This window comes from Callospermophilus lateralis, chromosome 7, assembly GCF_048772815.1.
Source record: "Callospermophilus lateralis isolate mCalLat2 chromosome 7, mCalLat2.hap1, whole genome shotgun sequence".
NCBI classification, from domain to species: domain Eukaryota; kingdom Metazoa; phylum Chordata; class Mammalia; order Rodentia; family Sciuridae; genus Callospermophilus; species Callospermophilus lateralis.
The window spans coordinates 59,793,848-59,818,120 of record NC_135311.1 but is presented as its reverse complement, the minus strand read 5'-3'; the positions used below and the strand labels follow the sequence as shown (position 1 = coordinate 59,818,120).

Genomic DNA, 24,273 nt, shown 5'->3' with positions numbered 1-24,273 from the left:
ATTATTATTATTACTAAGTAGTAATAAAAATAATACAGAAATTACCATTTACTTAATATAGTGAACGAAATTCCAGTTAGTAAATGACATGAGGTTTTCTTGAAGGAGATATGGGAAAACCTAGAGTGAGTATTTACATTAATTGGTGAAATGTAGGTAATATTTGTTATTCCCCAAGATGGCTGGTGTGTGTTGGGAGTTGGAGTGAATGGTGAGAGAAGACGGCTGGCAAAGGAGTCACCATTGACCAAATTTTCCAAATATGGGTGCCTTTTCAAACTCTGTTGGTTGTCTGATAATAGTATGTTAAATGAAATTGCCCACTGTGCCTTTTACAATTAAAATTTGAGACCATCCTGCAAATCTGGAGGCTGAAGCAGGAAGATTGCAAGGTCCAAGTCAACCAAGGCAACTTAGCAAGGGCTAAGTCGTTAAAAAAAGCTAGGGAAGTAGCACAGTGGTGAAGTTGCCCTGGATTCAGTCACCGGTAGTTGTGTGTAATACGTATGTTGTATATACCATACATAATAAGTATGTATAATTAAAAATAAGATTGAGAGTGTGAGACACATGGAAAACAATGTTTCTATCCTCTCTAACCAAAAGTGAATGAAGACTCATTTGTCCCTACTTTCATCCCTACTTTCCCGTTTACACCCCCAAACGTTAGACCCTAACGGTTGGTGGCATTTTTATACAAACACTAAGACTTGGCTCAACCTGTGTTTTCTACTCAGGACACTGTGATCATTTTCCACAGGTGCACGCTAATTATCAACTGAAATGAGAATCACTTGATGTGATTGATGCCAGTTTTGCAAGTAACAGCTTCTAATGAGTTACTTGCTTTCGAAGTATTGCTTTTACTAAACAATGGTCTTGGTTCAGTGGAGTGAATTTTTGTTTCAGAGAATGAAGAGAGTCTGTCAATAAAAGATGGCATAGGAGGCAAGCGACAACATATTTTCCCGTTGGCCCGCAAAGGTAGGGGGTAGCCCAGCTGGAACTGGGATCAGAGGAAACATTGGAGGTAGTCTTGCAGCCCAGGGCCATCCTAGGGCAGATGGTATCGAGGGCCGGGAGGTGGCCGGTTCATACCGCCCAGGGAAGAAGCCAAGACGCTAAGCCCCGCAGGAGCAGCAGCAGCAGCAGCAGCAGCAGCAGCAGCAGCAGCAGCAGGCCAGGTCCCGGTGGGCGGAGGGAGCCCGGCGCTCGGCGTCGTGAAGGAGGCGACGGCTGCGGCGCCCACTCCCCCTTGTCCCCGCGCCGGGCCGCTCGTCTCCAGCGGCGGGGCGCCGGCGCGCTCGGCTCTTTCCGCCGCTGCCGCTGCCGCGCGCTGCCCGGTGCGCTCCGGCACCTTCGGCAATTTCCGTCGGGCTCTGGCCGCCATTTTCTCGCCGCTTGTGTGGCTCGCTGGCTGCGTGGCTCGGTTCTTGTGAGCGAAGCTTTGTCCGGTTCGGCAATGGACGGGTATGTAATGGGGTCGGTGAAAAGATGTGTGCGAGAGAGGAGTTGGACCGTCCTTCGGCCGGTGTCCGGGGTCGGGGAGAAACCCTCGGGCGGCCCCTCCCAGGGCTGGGCTGCCGTTACCCAACCCCCGCCCCATCGCACACACCCCTCCCCTTGCTTCCCCCGGCGGGCTCTGGTCGAGAAAATGGGAAGAAAGCGGGCTCGGAGGCAGGGGAAGCATGGGGGCGACGGCGGGGGGGGCGGCCCCGGGGAGGGGGGCGGGCACCGGCGTGGCGGCGGGGGATGGGGAGGGAACCCCGGGACGTCGCACCCGCCCCTGCCCCCTCTAGGAGCCATTTCGATCGGTACCCCGGGACCCGAGCCCTGGGCTAGGGGCTCCCGTAGGAGCTAACGGCGTGGGCAGAGACGGGTCCGTGGTGCGGGATTCATGGGGATTCGAGAGGCACTCGCCGTGGACCTAGCCATCCCCGGCCTCCCCGGCCTCGCCCGCCCTGGCCGGGAGAGATGCCGGTGGCGGGAGCTCCGGGGAAAGCCGAGTGGGAGCCGCTGGGGAAGGGGGGAGGGCGTGCGGCGGAGGGGGAGGGCAGATGTCATACTCCTTTGTTTTCATCCGAGTCTGGGAGCGGGGGCAGGAGGCATTAAAAAAAATGCCTTTTTGTGGGGCCTAAGAACATTCAAGGCTTGGCAAAAGGGCCTAGAAATTAAATCATGCAAAAAAACCCCCGAAGTGTTTGAGGTCGACATCAGTCACATGGGCAAAGGCCAACAGCCATGGCAGAAACAAGAGCAGGTAGTCAACATTGGGCCACCTTTTTAGCTACTTTGGCTAGTTTGCGGAAAAAACAGAAACTACCAAAAGCTAGAACCGCGCTGCATCTTTGAGAGCCTAAGAGTGAAGATAGAATGGTGAGAGGTGAGAAACGGGCGGGCTTTGGGAAATGATATGGACCACTGTCTCTCTGGTACTTAATAAGGCTCCACGTCTGAAATGACTCAGTTTAATTCATTGTTAAAAGGGGGGGCACAGTTTAAGGCAAAAATATAGCAGTCCACAGCCCCTTTGGCTGTGAAAAACCAGTGTCAATTAGCAGGTACAAAATCAGTGACAGTGTCTGAAGAGTCAAAAGTAAAAATCTTAATTTATTTTGGTTAAGTGTAAGTGTTTAGAGTTTCATGTTTTTAAAGATACTAAATGAAAATCATGAGAGCTAACAGGCCCTAGAGCTTAAATCATCCAAGAAGTTATTTTAAAGATGATTTTCCAGATCAGACAGATGCAAAGAAGTACAGTATTCGCCCCCCTCTCCCCCAATCAACATGGGAAATTGATGGCAAAACTTGTGCTGGAATTCATGTTTTACAATTCCCAGATTCTACCTAGTATACTAAAAGTTTTAAGTGTTAAATTATTAATATAGGACTGACATTATAGTGGTTTTTTTTGGATTTTTATCTTTGCTATTAAAAGTGTTGTTAAGAAATACCTTATGTTTACTGAAGTGTGTCTTATGTTTGAAAGTTATTTGTAGATAACAGATTAATAATATTATAAAGAAGTTTCATTGACCATCAGTGAGGAATTATGAATGATGAATTACTCTGAAAAGTTTGAGAGTCAAATGATGATCATTAGAAGAATAATAAGAAGTTGAAATTATTTATTTTTTTCTTACAGAATTGTCACTGAGGTTGCTGTTGGTGTGAAGGTAGGAGAAGATTGTTTGAAACTAACTTGAAAAATAGAGGATTTTTGGATCTACTATTATTGCAATTAATGGAGAATTTCATTTAGCTTTGAAAACTAAGATACAGCTAAAAAATTAATTTGTAAAGTCAGATTGTATGAATAATCAACCACCATAAAGTTCGTTAATCTTAATAAATAACCATATGCTTTTCTTGAACTGGAAGTTTGTAAGAATACAAACTTTCTTTTGTCTTATGAAAATATTTTTTATCAATAGTAAGACACACTAGAAATGAGTTGTCCTGACCCTTAAAAAGAAAGTGTTTTAGGCAATTAGCTTTAAATTTGAGTCACATTTAAATTTGTCTATTAAAGGAAATTGACCTTCCTCACTTTTTGGCTAAAAATAATACTCATCTTTTATGCTTTGGTACTAATGGTTAGGTCTTTTTATTCTTTCAGTAATTAGACTTTCAAATGTCTTGGTGTTTTTGTTTTTGTTTTTGTTTCTAAACCTGTTAGGGCATGATTCTTCTCTTTTATTTATTTATTTTTCCTTTGGTCTTGGGGATTGAACCCAGGGCCTTGTACACACTAGTGTTCTTACTACTGAGATGTTCCCCTAGCTTAATCCTTGTTTTTTAACTTTATTTTCCCAAGCCTGGCACAATAATGAGATTCCCCCTACCCCTTCAATCACTGCCCTTGCCAGTGTGAATAGTCTTGGGAATGCTGTTTAGTCCTTTGAAACTGACTGTTTATTATGTTTTTTGGAATTCTTAGAATTGCATCCACAACAGTGTGATTTTTTTTTTTTTTTTTTGTAGTTGTAAATGGACAGCATGTCTTTAATTTATTTATTTTTATGTGTTGCTGAAGATCAAACCCAGTGCCTCACATGTGCTAGGCAACTTTTAACTCTGCCACTGAGCTACAGCCCCAGTCCAGTGTGATAATTCTTTAAAATATTTTTGCAGATGTTGCTCTTGTTTTTCAGTGAACTAGATATTTGTCCATACCTTAATATTTAGGCTTATTTCTTGAGTTCATATTATATAGACTGGGGGAGAAATAATGAACTTGCATATTTAATTTGGGTAATGATTTTTTCAAAATTGAAAGTTATGGGATTTAAAATAGGGAATAACTCAAAGAGTTCAAAATGTAGTTGTTGGAGTTAATATTCAACTAAATTTCTAATGTGAATTTTGTAAGATAATAAATGACACAAGTTTCTTTTGTAAAAAAATAAATTAATACAAGTATGAGTTTTTCATCATAAGTGAAAGAGAAGAAAATTATAGACAAGACCTAGAATGAAAAGGAAGAAAAAAGTGATATTTGGAATAGGATGTCCATATATGATGTATTGGTTATGTCAGTTTTTTATGTTAGTGATTTGAGGAGGAAACATTACAAAATAATATAAAAATAGTTACTACCAATTTAGAAAACAGTTTTATATGAAAGTTGGAATAACTAAAGTTAGTTTTCTAGGATTATGGTTAAAAGACTTTTTGCTTTGATGTCAGACTGTACAATTAGGTTTCTTTAAAAAAAAGTTATTTAAAAAAAATTTTTTGGTAGTTGTAGATGGACAGCATACCTTTATTATTTATTTTTATGTGGTGCTAAGGATTGAACCTAGTGCCTCATGGGTGTGAGGCAAGCACTCTGCTACCAAGCTATAGTTCCAGCCCTAAAAAAGTTATTTTAAAGAAAGTAACACGTGCTTATTTTTTAAAAATGTCAAGTGAAACATTTCTTCCTGATTGAGTTCTTTTCTTTCATTAGGTAATTATTTTTTTTTCCTGAAATTATTGATTTATATATTACTATGGCTATCTTTGTATACCCAGATGGTCCACATATTGCCTTTAAAAAAAATAACTTTATTGAGATGTAATTTAACATAAACCAACCCATATCTACAGTGTATAATGCTTTCACATGTATATGTCAAATCAGCAAGATAGTATCTATTGCTTTGAGAAATATCTTGCCCAGAAATACCATCTTGCCCCTTCTTAATCCTCCCTTCTTCCTTTCTTCTCCCAAATAGCCACTATTTTGCTGTCACTGTAGTTTGCAGTTTCTGGACGTAAATAAATGGAATCATGTAATATGTATCTTTTTTTTATGTGTGTGACTATTCCACACATCATAAATAATTTGAGATTTACTTGTGTATCAGTAGTCCGTTTTTTTCTGTTGCTTAGTGGCATCCTGTATGGCTATATGGCAGTTTATTTATTTAACTTTTTTTTTTTTTTTTGGCGGTACTTGGGCTTGAACCCAGGGATGCTCTACTACTAAGGGACATCACCTACATCTCTACCCCTTTTTATTTTGGGATAGGTTCTTGCTTAGTTGTCCAGTCTGGCCTCAAATTGGGGACCCTTCTGCCTCAGCCTGCTGTGTGGCTAGGATTGCAGGCATGCACCTCTGCTATTGATTAATTTCTGAGTGGACATTTGTGTTTCAAGTTTGGAACTACTAATAAAGTTGTAAGCTTTCCTGCATGTCTTTGTGTGACTATATGCTTCCCCCACATTGGAGCCCGTAATCAAAATGAATAGATCATATGATAGGCATATCTTTAAGAAAATGTATACTGTTTTCCATGGTGGTTGTACCATTTTATAGTGCCATCTGTAGGGTATGAGATTTCCAGTTTCTCTATATCTTTTCCAATGCCTGTTATTATCTGTATTTTTTGATCATAGATATTCTAATGTCTGTGAAGTGATAGTTACAGTTTAGTTTGTATTCCATAGTATGATGTTGAACATCTTTTCGTCGGCTATTATGATCTTCTGTGAAGTGTCTGTTTAAATCTTTTGCCCAACTTTTAAAATTTTGATTATTTATTTTATGAGTTTTGAGAAGCCTTTATTCTAGATGAAAGTCCTTTATCAATTAATATGGTTCACAAACATTTTCTGCTACTTCTCATTCTCTAAACGTATTTTGAAGAGCAGCAGTTACTAACTGACGAATTCCATTCAGTTTACTAGTTTATTTTATGGACAGTGCTTTTTTGCTGTCACGAATCAGTCATCCTTTTTTCTTTTTTGTACTGTAGATTGAATCCAGAGGACACTTAACCACTGAGCCATATCACAGCTCTTTATTTTTTATTTTGAGACTGGGTCTTGCTAAGTTGCTTAGGACCTCACTAAGTTGTTGAGGCTTACTTTGTACTTGGAGGATCCTCCTTCCTCAGCCTCCCAAGCCACTGGGATTACAGGTGTGCACTACTTTGTCCATCTATCAGTCAAATCTTTACCTAACTTAAAGAAATACTTTATTTACTAACGGATATTTTATATTTTGGTTTAAAACTGATAATTTGAGTTAATTTTTTGAATATAGTACAAAGTATGGGTCAAGTTTTTGGATTTGGATGTGCACATCCAGTTTTTCTGTTGCAAGTTGTTGAAAAGACATTTTTTCTCCATTGAATTGGCTTTGTAGCTTTGTCAAAAATCAATTATCTATGTATGTGTGATTCTATTTCTGTACTCTGCTCTTTTTCATTGACCCATTTTTGTCTATCCAGATGCCAAAAACGTTGTCTTAATCGCTAGCTATGTATTGAGACTTGAAATCAGGTAGTCTTGGTCCTCCAACTTTGTTCCTTTTGAAAGTTGTTTTGGCTCTTCTGGATCACAGAAAATATGCTGAGATTTTACTGAATTTGAGTTGAATTTGTAGAGCAGTTCAGAGAAAATTGACATCTTAAGGTTTCGTCCTTTGTAACCTCTTTGTTTACATAATATTTATAATTCAGTATTGTTTTTAGTTTTGAGTTTGCAGGATTTCTACGTCTTTTGTTAGAGTCATCCTTAAATATTTCATATCTTTTGATGTTGTTATAAATGATGTTTTTAAAAATGCAACTTCCAGGGCTGGGGATGTGGCTCAAGCGGTAGCGTGCCGCCTGGCATGCGTGCGGCCCGGGTTCGATCCTCAGCACCACATACAAACAGAGATGTTGTGTCCGCCGAAAACTAAGAAATAAATATTAAAAATTATCTCTCTTTCTAAAAAAAAAAAAAAATGCAACTTCCAGGTGTTTGGTGCTAGTGTTTAGATACACAAATGATTTTTGCATGATGCTCTTGTATCCAACACCTTGCTAAACTAATATCATTGATCTGATAGATTAAAAATAATTTTTTTAGTTGAGGGTGGACACAATACCTTTGTTTTACTTATTTATCTTTATGTGGTGCTGAGGATCGAACCCAGTGCCTCAGGTGCTAGGCAAGTACTCTACCACTGAGCCACAACCCTAGCCTTTTATGTACATTTTGTTGGATGTTCTGTATAGACTATTTACATCCAATTGTTGGTAGACAGTTTTCTCCCTTTCCTATCTGGGTGTTCCTGTCTCCTTTTTCCCTTATGATGGCTTGTACAGTGTTCAAAAAAAGCAATGAGAGTGGGCATTTACTCACTTTACCTTGTTCATCGTATTAGGGTGAATGCTCCACTTTGTATTCTTTCTTTCTTATCTTTCTTAACCATGCCTGTGAAATGTTAAGAAAGGAATAATACCATTTTTAGTAATGTGAAAGTGAAGCTACATGGGCTTCTTTGTGGGTAAATTTTAAAATTATGTATTCAGAGCTCTTCAGGTTACCTAGTTTTTCTTGGGTGAGCTTTGGTAAATTGTGTATATAATTAGTCCATTTCCTCTAAGTTGCTGAATGATTATTTGCCTAGATTTGTTTTTTATTTTGTGTAGAATTGAATATATGATTGGATGCCTTTTGAATCTGTAGTGATATCAACATTCTCATTCCTATTAGTGATTATTTAGTAGGCTTTTTCCCCCCTTATCAGTCTTTATAGAAGTTTATTGGTTTTTATTAATCTTCTCCAAAAGATCAGCTGTTGGTTTCATTGGTTTTTTTTTGTTGTTGTTGTTGTTTCCTATTTTATTGATTTCTGTTTCTATTTTTTGTTTTATGTTTTTGCTGTTTTTTCTACTTAATTTTAACTTTGAAGCTAATGTCATTGTCATGATATCTTTTCTAATGTTGGGGTTCAGTGCTGTATACTTTTAGATAGTGCTTTCATAGCATTCCTCAAATTTTGATATGTATATATTTTTCATTCATTTAAATTTTCTAAGAATTTAAAAAATTTCTTTGCTTTATGGCTACTCAGTATAATCAAGTGTTGACTTTTTAGAGAAAGATTTTAAGTATGGTGAAATTTGAAGCAGTTCTTTAATAAGTTGACTAAATCAAAATGTTGTAATTGGATAACTAATGAAGTATACCTATTTCTTAAAATAAGTTGGGTTTTTACTAGTATTTTGAAAGCACTGATTTTAAATTGCTCAACTTGCAATTTAAGTTGTATTGGTTTGCTTAGATACTTGCAGCTAAGTAATACTGAATAATAATAATAATATTAAATAATATTTAACATGATTTTTTATAATAGTTGAATATAACTGCTTTTTTATAATAGATATGGTTTTCAAAACTTTGTTGTTTGGTTTTTTTTTAGATTTAGATTTTTCTTAAAATGCTTTTCTTAAATGCTCCATAATTCGTGCTAATTATTTTTATTAAAATTTCAGTATATGAATATTAGTAAAGTGTCTACTAAATGACAGCACTGTGTTAGTAACTAGTTTATTTAAAAAAAATTGGAGCTAGAATATATGTTCCTTGAGGGCAGACACCTTAAGTTTATTGTTCCTCCAGTATTTATTGTGCTATTTGAATAGTTTATTCTATTTAATGACTCTAGAAGTGTCTGGACTTCAATATGAATATAATCTGTGAACCATTTATCAATAGGAAGGTAAATACTAATTGTGTTGCACTATATTCCTTTTATTGGAGATCCAAAAGAGACTCTCTCTTTTAGGAGGACCTCCTCTAGTTGGAGAGATAAATACCCAGGGTTTTAAGTAAGTGCCCTACAGCCATAGTAAGAGATTACTTTTGGTTGAGAGTATTAGAGGAAGTTTCATTTATTAGGCTATGACCTGTACCTTGTAGATAGGTTGAAATAGGGGAGGGAGTAGAGATCAAAACATGTTGTGCCTGTAGGCTGTCATAAATTTACAGCCATTGAATAGTGAGTTGAATAATTTGCCTTTGGTTTTCTTTTGGGGGGATGAATATTAACACTTAAAAAATATGGAAAAAAGAATACTGATGAACATTTTTTTTTTTTTTTTTTGCACAAAATCATGCTTAGCATAAATAAGGTGAAGCAGAAATACAAAAAATGTTCTTGGGAATAAACATTGCACATTTAACATCAGATACCAAGTTTTATAGTGTCAAAACGCACTACCCCTTATAAAGTAGTATTATCAAAAACAAAAACGAAGAGTGTGATCAAGTTTTTAGATCCAACTGAATTTATTGGGATACTATGTTAAACTACATCATCAGAATACTCTCTGTGAGCAAATCTTTAAAACCGAAAACCAGTTCTTTGCAACAAATAAAAAGTAATGGAAAAATGGGGGAAGAGTGGAGAAAGAACTTGTAAGTTGAAAGGTATTGAAGAGACAAAATTGGCCAGTCCAGTGTTTTGCATTAGATTCTAATCCTCTCCCCAACTAAAATACCCTGTAAAAATACTATGACTTTTATAAGAAGTAAGAAATTTTTACACAAATTTGATATTTGATAATTGTAAATAATTATTAAGATTTTTGGTTGCCTAATAGTATTATAGAAAGAGTTCTTATCTTTTAAGGATATCCACTGAAATATGAAACAATATGGATATCTGGAATTTGTCACAGTAACAGGAGGAGAAAATTTATGGGTGACTATTAGAACTGATTGTTAGATGCATAATGGTTTGATATTATTGTATCTAAATTTTGCTACAATAGTTATACAAAAAAGAATAGCTGCTCAAAAATATCTTGTGATAACTAGTGATACATAACTGCTTTAAAGTAAAAATATTACTTAACCACCTTATTTCCTAATGTAGTATGTCTAAAACTAAATTAAGAATGCTATTACAGTTTAGCTACACAAATAGACCAATAGTTTTGTTCACATTAAATTGATCTTGAACTCTTTTTATGTTCTTGTTAAAAATGCAATAAAAGAATAATCTATTGATAGTTTTGAAAGAATAATATATTGATAGTTTTGGCAATAAATTTTGACTTTGAGAGTCTTTTATTTTTTTAAGTTTCATTATAAATGCTGTAATATGTTTCAAAAAAAGAGGGAATGTTGTAATACACTTCTTTTTCTTTTTTGTTGGAGAGAATGTTAAAGCATATCTCAGATCATTTCTTATCATCCCCAGATACTGAGTACATATCTTCCACATATACTCTCTCTTAATGGTGATATTGATGCCAGTACAATTCCTGGTAAAATGTAGAATAATTTCTTTAATATCATCTAATCGCCAACAGTATTCAAAATACTTTTTCCCCCTTTCATATCAGGAACCAAGGAAAGTTAATATGTTCATTTGGTTAATGTCTGAAATGTCTTAATCAGTAAATGACTTTACCTTACCCCTCCTCTTTTCTTTGCTTATTTATTTATTTATTTATTATTATTGTTAGAGAAATTGGGTCATCTGGACAATTTCAATTTTCTGAATTTTTCTGATTTTACCTTGTTTCATGTCACATGTTCTTCATATCCTTTGCATTTCCTGTAAATTTATAGTTAGATGAACGTTGGTCAGATACAGGTATAATTTTTAGCAGGAATATTTTGTAGATGTGCTTTATGTAATTCCTGTTGTTGTTCCTACAAGAGGAACAGAACAGAATGTCTGGTTATCTTTGTGACGTTGACATTCATCAGTAGGTTGAGTTTCTGTAAGCTTGAGGCATCCAATGTAGGGTGTTCTCGTTATCCTTTTATATTTTATTTTAAGACAGAGCCTCAGGAAGTTGCTTAGGACCTAAGTTGCTGAGACTGGCCTCAAACTTTGAATCCTGCCTTAGCCTGCAAGCCACTTCACCTGTCAAAAATGATGAAATTCTTTTCTCTCTAAATACTAGATAGAATTCCGCCATTAAAAACTTTGTCCATGAACTAGTTGGTCACATTGAAATACCCTTTTTATAAGAAAAGCAGGATAGATTTTTGACTTAAAAAGTATTTTTTCCTGGTGAGTTTATACTCTTTTAACATGTAAAATTTTCCACTCTATTGCAGTCATCATTCTTTAAAATACTTAAATTATTTCATTTTGAGCCAGGTAGAGCTTATAATACCAAATATTTTGATACTTGCTTGAAGTAGCATTTCTTGCTCCTAATCTGTAATCAGTCACTGATTTCTTTAAAAAATCCTGGTTCCTATGAATGGAAGATGGTCCTTAGAAACCACAATAATGTGCCTGCCAGGGTGTGAATTGCTTTTAGATGTTAATGCTTAGGACCCTTTCAGTGGACAAAGATAGCATTTTTTTTTTTTTCCTTTCTGAGCAACATCAGTATTTCATTAACATTATTGAATGTAATTTTTTGTAATTATTTTTGTCTTTTTGAGTATATTCCACAGAGAATGTATAGGACAATCATAGAATGGTAAAGTTTATTGAAATAATTCTCTTTGTGGTTTTACCACCAGTTGGTTTTAATTTTTAGGAATTTTTTCCCCACTTTTAACTGTATTTCCAAAATCAAAACTAATATTACTTACATTGAGAGAAGTCTAGCCAAACACTCTTATCTAGTCTGCTTTGTTTTTTTCTCTCCACTTTTAGGTATTTGTTTTAATCAGTTTTTCGTTTATCACTTTTTTGATACTGTAAACAAATGTGAACTTTTTCCTTCCTTCTTTATGCAGTAGATAAAAGGTAGCATAGTATACAATGTTTTATATTTTGACTTTTAAATTTAATGGTAAATACATCCTGGAGATCACTCCATGTTATATGTGGAAAAAATTTTTTTTCTTTAGATTGTTTCATAGCTTTGTAGACAAATAGATATTTGGGTGTTTTCCTCCAGTCTTTTAATATTACAGATTATGTTATAGTGAATAGCTTTATGTATATATACTCTTCCAGTATATTAAAGAAAAAAAAAAAAGCCAGAATGTTTTTTTCAGAATAGCTCCTAGATGTGAAATTGCTGGGTCAGTGTTAAATACAAATGTAATATTGCTAGATATTGCTGAATTTCTTTTAGTATAGAGTTGTATTTTGTTATATGAAAAGTATGCGTGGCTGTTTCCCATAACTTGCCCAACAGAGTATATTGTCAAAAGTTTGGAGTTTTTCCATTCCAGTAAGTGAAATGGCACCTAAATGTAGTATTACTTTGGATTTGTCTTACTGTAAGCAAGATTTTCAGTCTAAGCATAATTTCTACTTCCTGTACTGAGAACTTGTCTTATTTCTGTTAACCCCTTTTCTGTAACTGGTTTGCCATTTCTGTTTCAGGTTTTATAATTCTGAATTTGAAGTTTAGATTCCCTTTTTGATCCAGTTATTAAAAAAAGTTATTTCAAAATTTAATTTGATTAAACATGCTGTATTTGACCCAATATGATGGATTTTGCTGAGGTATTCATTATATATGACCCACTTTTGTGATTTTTATGGACATTTAAATAAAATGAGTTACCAAAATATACTGCAATATGTGATTTTCAAGACTGGCATAGCAATATTAGTAGAGTATTAGCTGGGCATGGTGGCGCCCGCCTGTAATCCCAGCAGCTCAGCAGACTGAGGCAGGAGGATCCCAAGTTCAAAGCTAGCTTTAGCAATTTAGCAAGACCCCAAGCAATTTAGTGTGATTCTGTCTCAAAATAAATAAAGGGGTCTGGGGGTTTGGCTCCATGGTTAAGTGCCCCTGGGTTCATCCACCTCCCCCCAAAAATAATATATGTATGTGCATGTATTAGTAAAATATTGTTCCGCTGTTGAGAGAATAAAGTAGATTTTCATGTGCTGATTTTTTTGTTTGTTTTAAAAGAGAACAATGCTAGTCAGCTTGTGTGATGTGATCTGTTTTTGATTTCTTTTTGTCTGAATTTTTTAGAGAAAGAATTATAGAAAATTTATGGATAGTTGATTTTGAAGTAGGGGAAAACTTTCACTTGATATTTTCTATTTTTTTAAAATTTGAATTTCCTAAGTTAAAAAGTTTGAAAATTTAAAAAAGAATTTTTGTTTTTAACATCAATGGAGTTATCTGACCAGAAAATCATGGTCCATGTTTTCTTCCTGTGTATGTCTATATTTTAAAAATGCAGTGTATGTATTTTTAAAAGCTTTGCTTGGTATTGGAGAGATGGCCAAAATATGAGACAAAATTTTTTAATGAGTTTTTTAGGTCTCATATCTTGGTCAGTGAAGATTAGAAAGAGAAAGCACATTTAGGGGTGGCTTTACTTGTGGGAGATGTCATGTAGTCTTCCCTGGTTCAGTAAAAATTAAGTCATTTTTATATACTTAGTGTCTTAAGTTTATTACTCTTATTCTCGCTGTTTTTTGTTTACATTGCTTATAAAATAATTTGTATGTTATATTAATCTTCCATTCTGATTGTAGTTTAATTAAATTCTTCCACTATTTATATCTGATAGTGAGGCCTTCATTCATACTTATTAAATTTTGATAAATGTGAGTAATATAACACACATGTGATGTTTTATTTGAGGGTCTTATTTAAGTGTTTTGTTTGTTTGTTACTCTTTCTTGCTTAGATTTCTTATTGTTTATATTTTCTTTCATTGAAGTGTCCCATTTCGGGTGATAAAATATATTGTCACCCTGTCCTAATTTGTTATTTTCTCTCTAGAATCTTTTATTATTCAAGATTTATTTATGAGAATATTATTAACAACATGAATATGCCACTTAAAAAAAAAACAGCTTGAATGTTACCAGTATTGTTATACATATCCATGTGCTCCTTTTTTTATCCCTCTCCTTACCCTGACACAGATATGTACTACTGCAAATTTTTTTCTTCCTCTTTCCATTATGGCCTTTGTGTGTGTGTGTGTGTGTGTGTGAGAGAGAGAGAGAGAGAGAGAGAGAGAGAAATACGCTTCAGCTCTCCCAATCCATGGGTTCTGCATCCAGTCAACCTCAGAATGAAACTATTTGTGAAAACCATTGCTTCTGTACTATGGGCAGACTTCCTTTTCTTACTATTCCCTAAACAATGCAATGTAACAGCTATTTACATACCATTTACATTGTATTAGGCATTGTAAGTAATTTAGATGATTTAAAATATGGTGAAGGATGTTCCTAGTTTATATGCAAATATAAACTATTTTATACAGGAGACTTAGTGATCATGCAGTTTTTGTTATCCCTAGGAATTCTAAAACCAGCCCCCCTTATACTGAAGGAGTATTTTTTTTTAATTTTATGAAAATAATATACCCATGTAATGTTTTATGATGTGTTTTAATTAAATAAGGATTTTAATAGCCATATTTTTGTGTGTATTTGTATAATACCCATTGCTGGGAACAACTCTTGGTAAAAATAATTTCTCTCTTTTTCTGGATATTTCAGTTGGTAAATGTTTGGGTTAAGGTTTTTGACTTTAAGAACAATGTTGCTCTGAACCTTTTTGTGTTTGTTTTCTAGTTCATTTATATTAAAGCTTTCGAGAGTAAATATCTAAGGATATATATTGCTAGGGGGTAGAGTACGGTAAATTTGATAAGATATTACTAGATTATTTTCCCATACATTATTCTAACTTATGCCTCACCAGTAGTGCATGTGTTCTTTTTTAAAAAATATTTTATTAGTTGTTGATGGGCCTTTATTTATTTATATGTGGTCCTGAGACTCGAACCTAGTGCTTTACACACGCTAGGCAAGTGCTCTACCATTGAGCTACAACCCCAGCCCTGCATGTGTTCTTATGTGTTCTTACTGTTTAAAATTGTTACCACCTGTTGGTTAAGTATTTAATTTCTTGATTTTTGACACTGTGGTATGTTAAATCTTTGGTCTTTGTATTTCCCTAATTATTAAACAGGTATACATGTTTTTCATTTTATGGTCATTAGTGTTTCTTTTATGAAATTGTATGAGATGCCTATGTATCTTTTACTCAATAAAATTTTGTATTTAATTTTATATATTTTAAAGAATACATTGTGGCTACTGATTGTTGATTGTGTGTGTTGCTAATATTTTTTCCCAGTTTGCAGCTAGCTAGCCTTGTCATTTGCTTATACTGTCTTGGTGAAGTTACTAATTTTATTAGTATGTCACAGGTTCCCTTAGAATTCTAAAAAAAACTATATGATCCTAATTCTTAGATATTTTTTTCTGTTTGTCTGAATGTCGTCTGTTGATAAGATAGAAACTTAAAACAATTTTGCTGGGAAAAACAAACTGCTTTTCCTCTTTCTTACACATACCCCACAACTTTCAACAAGAAGACTTTCTGTGACCCTCCCCCCCAAAAAATTAAGGAGATTTCTTCCCACCAACAAGCAAGCAGTTAATTTGAGAGCAGCAGATACCAGCTAGGTGTCCTCTAATTCTGACACATTTACCTGGAGAGAGCTTCCTATCCCATAGTTTGAAGGCTTAGTCCTCAAGACTTCCCCCAATTTCAAATCCCAGTCACAAGCCCCAGGTTGTTTAACTTGTGTTGCTGATGAATGGCTATAAATTGAAGTTACCACAATCCCTTCCTCAGGTTCAGTAAATTTTATAGCAAGGACTCAGAGAAACACATTTACTGGCTTATAAAGGATTTTACAAAGAATAGAATGAAGTAATGTGTAAGGCCAGTTACGAGAGAAGGGGTATTGGGATTGTGTGACCTCTCTGGGTGTACCACCCTCCAGGAACCTCTACATGTTCAGCTATTTGGAAGGTTTGTGAACCCTACCCTTCAGAGTTTTATGTAGTCTTCTTTATATAGGCACAATTGGTTATATCTTTGACCATTAGTAATGAATTTAACTAACATCACCTCTCCCCTCCCTGAACATTGTAGGACGAGACAGAAAGTCCAGCCTTCTAATCCTGCCTTAATTTTCTTCAGTTGTTAACCACCACCCCCAAGTTACCAGAGGCTGCCAGCAATCAGTGAAATAATTTTGGAGATTCCAAGGATTTTAGGAGTTTGTATGCAAGACCAAATATATATTTTACAATACCATACAATCCTTAATTACAGTTTTTAGGGTATTTTTTAATTATTATTTTTACCATATGGTTTCTTTTTTTGAACCCCAGAGGTTATTAACTTATGAGCTACATCCCCAGTCCTTTTTTACTTCTTATATTGAGACAGGATCTTGTTGAGGTGCTTAGGGCCTTGCTGAGTTGCTTAGGGTCTTGCTGAGTTGCTTAGGGTCTTGCTGAGTTGCTGAGGCTGGCTTTGAACTTGGGATGCTCCTGTCTCATCTCCACTAGCTGCTGGGATTACAGGTGTGTGACACCACACTGGGCTCATACAGTTTCTTAATAGAGATTTTTGTGGCTACTTTATGGAAGAATTTATTAGTATTTCCTTTTATGTTTGCTTCCTTTCTGTTTGAAAGTCTTTACAAAGAGCTTCTAAAGATATATTCTAAATTTTTTGAAGCTTCTCTTTTTACATTTGGTACTCAAATTATCTTTTGTTTGCATATTGGGTAGGGATCCATTCCTCACCTCTGCCCCGCCCCATAGTTGGGCAATTAACTTAAAATCCAGAATCCAGAGTGCAACCTCTATCCACCCCACACACATTATGTGTATGTGTATGTGTATATGTATATATATCTTAGGATAAAGGATAAGCTACAAAATAGCAGAATGTAGCAAGACATTTCTTTCATGAGAAAAGATCTGATGTAGGAAGAGAGCAATCTACTCCATAATGTTATACACCAGAGCAAATTTCTTTCATCTCCAAGCTTTTGTTTTTGGGTGCTTGTTCTGATGATGTATTAATTGTGCTTTTTTTCCCCTTTTGGTTATTCTCCCTGGCAGTCCCTCTCTTTGTTGTTGTTCTTAATCAGCTTTAAAAGTTACTTTTTAGTAGTTACTTCTTCCCTTGAGTTACTTCTTCCCTTGTCTCTGATAGTGTAGCATACTCCTACCTATTCATTTCTTTGCCCTGTTTGAGAACACATATACTTGCTTGAACATGGACCTTCCTTCTCTGAAAATCTAGTTGCCTCAGGAACTTGATATTTCTGTCCTCTATCCATGTCTTTCTGCCATTATTCCCCAGGTAGTCATCTCCAGAAGAGAAAGCTTTTGGCCAGATCTCAGTTCTGAATTCTGGCACAGCCCAGGGACTCTTACAAGCTTCAACCTACAGTTTTTAGCTTGCTTTCTTGCAGCCTGATGGCTCTAATACTTGGGAGTGGTAGATGGTAGTTGAATTGAGCTATTAGTATGAACAAAAATGTCCAGTAACCACGAGAAGAAAAATCAAGTTTTTGTCATTGAAATTAATACCAAATAGTCTCTATTCTGTGTCTAGTTATGAAATTACCTTTTAAAAAACCTTCTAATTGACCAATGGATTTTTTTCTTCTGTGAACATTCTCCTAATTGTTTCTGTGGGATGCTAATTTTTTTAAATTTTTACTTTTTTTTTAAATGGTCATTGATATTACACAGGAAGATTACGTTTCTTTGTCAAGACATTTATTGCCAATCTTAACATTTATTTTTTTTAGTTGAATCTAAAATCAATTGACTTTTTTCTTAGATGAATTAAAAATTTTCAAGAGTTACATATTCTTAGTAGATATTTTTTATTCCGAGTTTAGTACTAATTTCATTTGTTCTACTAAATGGAATAGCTACCACTCATTACCATTTTATAAATTTTATGTATATTCCAAGGTAAACAACTAGGCTGAGAAATTTTATGTAAAATTTTCCATCAGTGTGATAATGTTAATGTTTGCCAATATTGCACATCACTTCTTTTGAGCATAATGGTAGTAAACCCTTTGACTCAGTGGAAAGGCAAACATAATTGCTTTTTAATGAAAATATAATTTTTAAAAATACTCTAAATTTATAAGTTCTCAAAATTGCAAATAATTTGATATTTATTCTTCTGATTCAGTTATGATGCCTATTAAATGTATTGTCTTAACAGCAGGTATGAAATCCTTTAATGAAGAGAAATGACCACACACAATTTTTAAAAAGTTAAAAAGACTTTGTCAGGCATAAAGATTCATTGCAGAAAGGAAGAAGAAGAGCATTCTGCATACCATAAGTTAGAATTATAAGCTTTCTTTACTCCCATAGACTTTAAGATTTCCTGAACCCATCATCTTCCAGAATTACTTGTGATGCACTAGGTTGGAATGTTTTCATTCACAACAGTTAAAGAACAATACAGCGAGGAAAGTACTATGGGTCTCTGCAGAATTTTTTTTTTTTTTTTTTTTAATAAAGAATATCTGGTGACACTGGGCTCTCTGTAAGCAACCTATAATCCCAGTGAGGCCCTAAGCAACAAAGCAAGACCCTGTCTCAAAATTACAAATAATTTTAAAAAAGGTCTAATGATGTGGCTCAGTAGTTACAAGCCCTAGGTTTAATCCCTGGTACCAAAAACAAAACAAAACAAAAACTGATCTGCAGTTTCGTTGATTAATGGAAGGGCTGACTTTATTTGCTCTGTGTAAGATACTTCCTATGGTTGGAGGCCACCCTTTCTTTGTTTACGGTTAACATGTTTTTATTTATTTGACCCAAGAAAAAAGGCCTTTCTAAAATACATTTATTCTCCTTTATCCATGGTTTCACTTTCTGTGTAGTTTCATTTACCTTCAGTTAGCCTCAGTTTGAAAATATTAAATGAATATTCCAGAAATAATCCATCAGTTTTAAATTGTGTGCTATTCTGAGCAGTGTGATAAAATCTCATGCTGCTTCATCTTGCCTGGGAACATGAATCATCCCTTTGTCTAGCCTATCCTCATTGTATATATTGCTTACCCCTTCGCCCCTTAGTAACCAGCTTAGATGACAGATATCAGATGGACTGTTGTGGCATCACAGTGCTTGGGTTCAAGTAACTCTTATTTTACTTAATAATGGCTTCACAGTGCAAGAGTAGTGATGCAAAGGAAGCACTAGAGCATAAAGCTTGTAAGGACAGACTAACTGGTACCATGTGGCAGTGCTGTAGCACAAATAGGAAAAATCATAATATATTGCAGGGTTCAGTACTGCCTGAGATTTCAGACATCCACTGGAGGTATTGGAACACTCCCCTTCCCTCAAATAAGGGGTACTGAAATATATACCAGGTTTTAATGATAATATTTCTTCACTATTTGTATTTTTCAACTTTCTGATAACTGTGTAACAAATGCCTGAGGTAAATCAACTTAAAAATAAAAGATTTATTTTGGCTTGCAGTTTTAGACATTTCAGAACATGACCAATTGATCCCCTTGGTTTGGGTCTGCGGTGATACAGTATATCATAGCAGGAGTACACAGTGGTATTGGTCCATTCATCTCATGACTGGAAATTGAATGAGAGGAAGAAAAAGAATCTGGAGTCCTGGTATCCCCTTCAAGGGCATGTTCATAATGACCAGAATACCTCTCGTTAGTCCCCATCTTCTAAAGGTTCAGCCACCTTCTAATAGTGCCATAGGCTGGGACCAAGTCTTTACCACAAGGGCCTTAGCGGGACAGTTATCCAAACCATAGCATTATCTGTGTGGACCTTGTCTATGGTTGATTCTTGGGAATGTTGCAGTGAACACTACTGATGGGGGTCAGGCACTTTGTCTGGTAATCACTGTGTGTGTATTATCATATTTAATTCTAAGGGCTCTGATGTACATGTTGTAAATGAAGAATTTAAGGCTTAGCATGATTAACAGAATTACATATTAATAAGTGGAACCTAAGGTCCAGAGTTGATTTTTTTTAACACTATGTTGAATACTTGTCATGCAAATATAAAGAAATATAGGCAGCATTTTAAAATTTTGGGTAAACCAGGCAGCATAAAGAAATAAAACAAAGAAATATATGTAACATTTTAAAATTTTGGGTAATATAACCATATTTTATTACAATATGAATATGTTCAATATGAATATATGCTTATAAAATATTTTTATCTTTGTAGCAGAAACACCTAGAGATTTTGTTATATTTGGGTTGCTGGGTCCCACCCTCAGAGTTTATTTAGTAGGTCTGGATTAGACTTGGGAAATACACATTGCCAGGAAGCTTCTGAGTCTACTGCTGGTCTTAGGGACCATACTTTGAAAATTTCTATCCTTTCTATTTCTGCTCATCATGTTCTTGTAGATACTAACTATAACTATACCATGACAGATCTTCCATACCTTGATTAGAAATTAGAGTTGGTATAAATATGGCATTAATGTGGCCTGAAATCATATTTTTATTTTTCTCCTACTTGTCTTTTTATGAGCAATTTGAGGCTATGAGAAGGTTTTGAAAACATTTAAGAAACATGACCTAAGTATTTTTTTTTAACATTTTTATATCCTGATACAGCTTATGAGTTTAAATACAAATTTGCAGAAATTTCTGGGTTAGTTTGATTTTCTTTTTGAACTTTTTAAAATGCTTTAATAAATTATCTTTTAAACATTTTTTTTCATTATCATGGTACCATTCAGCTTCTTTATGCTGATTATTTAAATCAGCCAGTATTTAGTTATTATTAATACCCTTGTGTGTAATATACACATACTTAAAATAGGCACAACAGTTGATTTAACTATTTTAAATATTCTGTTCATGCATGTTTCTGTAAATGCAAGGATTTTCAAAATAGTTAAAACATTGCTGGCAGTTTCTGAACATAAAAATGTATAACCTTTTCATTAAAGGATTTAAGGACATGATTCAGTTTCTTTTTAATTTTCACAGAAAGAAATTTCTTATTTCAAAGATTTTGCTTTTGTTTTCAGTGTTTTAGTCATGATGTTTATACATAAGTGTTTATTTTGCTATTGAAGATTATGTTCAGAAGAATAGATGTGTGAATAGAGGGATGAAGTTAATTTTTAATTTTTTAAAAGGGATTAAAAATTTTTAACTATTGCCATAGTGTAATATTTGTAATATTTTTAAAGTGAATATTTGAAGAATTGCAGGTAAGTGATATTTTCTTATTAATATTTTAAAATTTAAAGATGTCTTATGTTAATTTTTTTTTTGTTGTTTTTATAGAGAGGATCTGACGAACTACTCTCAGGCAGTGTTCTGAGTAGTCCAAACTCTAATATGAGTGGCATGGTTGTTACAGGTAACTGTTATTCTCTTAATAAGCCTGTCATTTACTATTTTATGGAGTAGAATGTTAAAACTAAAATTTACTCTGTACTCTTAGTCTTTATTTTTAAATGCCGTGTTAAAACATTTTAAAGAAATTTTATTGGAGTATTTATGTTCTTTTAATTTTTAAATGCCTTATTGAAATGTTTTAGAGAAAATTTTATTAGAGTATTTATGTTTCAAGTCAGAAATTCTGAAGTTGGTGACTTTATGGGCAAGTAACTTTAAGTCTTTTTTTAAAAATTAAGTCTCCTTTTTCCCTGTGGTCTTGGAACTTAAACGTAAGTCCTTGCACACGCTAGGCAAGCATTCTACCACATAGTCATACCTAAAGTCTTAAATAAATTTATTGTTTTTGATTATATCATGATTTCATTTTTAAAATTTTTTTAAAATTTAAATTTACATATAGTAATTTAAATATGTACTGTGTGTAATTAGATTAGGGAATTGACCTTTCTATCATCCCAGACATTATTACATCGTTTATCATTTCAATGTGTTGAGATTACCTTGAAATCCTTGATTATTTATTTATTATTTATTGAGATGAGGTCTTGTTATGTTGCCCATGTTATCCTAGAACGCAGTAGCCTTCAGTGATCCTCCGTCCTGCCTCAGCTTCTCAGACTCCTGAATAGCTGGGACTAAAGACATTGTCACTGCCCCTGGTTCTTGATTGCTTTTTTTTTAAACCATCAAAGTATAACCATTCCTCTTTCCTGTTATAATCTCAGATGCCCCTTTTATATTCTTCTTGTTTTTTTATTTTTTTTTGTTTGTGTCATCTGTTTTGAAGTATTTCTTCTTTATTCCATGAATCCTAAAGCCTAAAGTATAAGTAAAGACCAAGCAATTAAGGTACATCATTTTCTTTTTGTGGCATCATCCTTTTTTATTTGCTGTGCCAATATTTTAATTGTTTGAATTGATTTTCCTTAGGTTATTTAGTTGGAAATTTAACATGATTTACTTAGTATTTGTTTTTCCTGAATTCTGTATATCTGAAATAATATTGTTTTTTAATGTCCATCTGTAAATAAACTTGAGACCTTAGTTTTATGGCTAAAAGACCAAATTTTTAATCTATTATTGAATGAATTTATTCTATAGCCCTATATCTCACTTTGTATACCTAAAAGCAAAGTTGTTTTTTTTTTTTTTTCTGTATTCTTTCCTGAATTAGTTTCTTGAGGAACTAATTACATTATGCAGTAACATTTTAATTTCCTTCAGGTAGCCTGTATATATGTATACCTTGACATACATGCCCATTCCTGACAGTTCAGGTTACTAAAAGTTATAGTGAAATACTGATTCAAATATAGATATAGTAGTATGAAGATGAATTTGTCAATACATATTTTTACTAATTTTTCTGTGCAGCGATTACACAGCAAAATCACAAGGCCATGGTTTTGTTAACCAAAGTGTCATGTGCAGATAATTGAAAATCAAGTCTTAATTGTAACTCTTGCTTTGTCTTTTTTTTGACACAATACATAATACTGTTTGAATGTTTTTTATTTATTTGTTTTAGTTGTCAGTGGACCTTTATTTAATTTATTTATATGCAGAGATTTGGACCCAGACCCTCACACATGCCAGGCAACTGCTCTACCACTGAGCCACAACCCCAACCCCTCTGTTTGAATGTTTTAAAAGTTAATATTCAGGATCATGAGAGAGTAAATGATAGCAGCCTTGGCCTCTTTTTTTCCAGTATACCCCCCAAACCAAAAGCTGTGTAACAGAATAAAACACTTAGGACAGCTGCTGTCTGGAATTGATGAACAGAAGTACAAGATCACTATCTTGAGTGAAAGGATACACATGAGGAGAATCTCTTAACTTTCAACTTTGGAGTACCTTTCTGCTTTAGCACAGGGAAATAGAGCCTGAGTATAGCATAGAGGTCTCACTGAAGAGACTGAGATTGGAATTTAGAGGAGCTCAAACATCTGAGATTTGTGGGAAAGGGTTCTGAAGAAAAGAAATTGTTAAGAGGTTTAAGTATTGGGCAGTGGGCAGAATTTGGTGTAGGAGTTCACTTCATTTATAATTTTGGATATTGACTAGGTTTCATATGTGCGGGCTGAGACTTCGCTAAGTCTATCAGAAATTGCCTGTTCTAGTCCTGGCAGCTACATGGTGATTCTGTAGGTTGAACAGTGCTCAGAAACATTGGAGTTTTGGAAAGTTAGAATGCAGATACCTTGCAGAGTATCTTAAGCACCCACTTTAGAATACAGAAAGCCCATGACATAAGAGACTCATATTCTAGGAAGTGCCACGCATCAAAGAAACTTGAAAGTCTAACCTGACAGGATGTGAAGGGATTCATTAGTAATTTAATTGCCTGCCAAAATAAAACAGCAGTGGAAGACAACTAGATTCAGGCTTACAACTGTTGTTCATTGGTAGGATGCCATCAAAAATACAAGTTGTACTTGAGTGTGGTGGCACACGCCTGTCATCCTAGCGACTCAGGAGGCAGAGGCAGGAGGATGGCAAATTCAGAGCGAACCTCAGTGAGCTAAGCAACTCAGTGAAACTCTGTCTCTAAATAAAATACAAAAAATAGGACTGGGGATGTGACTCAGTAGTCAGGTGCTCCAGAGTTCAATCCCCGGTACTGCCCCACCCCCACCCCCAAAAATACAAGTTGTGAAAAAGCAGAAAAGCAAAACCCATAAACCAGAGAAGAAACATTCAATAGGAGCAGATTCTTATAATGACCTAATTATTAGAATTAGCAGACAAGGACTCTAAATATTTTCAAACTATAAAGGAAAAATTTGACATAATGAATGAACAGATGGAGTAATGTGTTGAGAACTATAAAGAAAGCAT

The 24,273-nt window shown here is 34.7% G+C and overlaps 1 protein-coding gene across 4 annotated transcripts in view; it reads left to right on the top strand.

The window, feature by feature from the left end:
* The first annotated feature begins 1,405 nt into the window (after nt 1–1,405).
* Ptbp2 (polypyrimidine tract binding protein 2) overlaps nt 1,406–24,273 on the top strand; it is a 69,794-nt gene continuing 46,926 nt past the window's right edge. For all 4 annotated transcript variants that reach the window (XM_076863444.1, XM_076863443.1, XM_076863442.1 and 1 more), the window contains exons 1-3: nt 1,406–1,470; nt 3,146–3,176; nt 21,316–21,391. In XM_076863444.1, the coding sequence (XP_076719559.1) occupies nt 1,463–1,470; nt 3,146–3,176; nt 21,316–21,391 (115 nt within the window). In that variant the 5' untranslated portion in view covers nt 1,406–1,462. The remainder of the gene's footprint in view (nt 1,471–3,145; nt 3,177–21,315; nt 21,392–24,273) is intronic.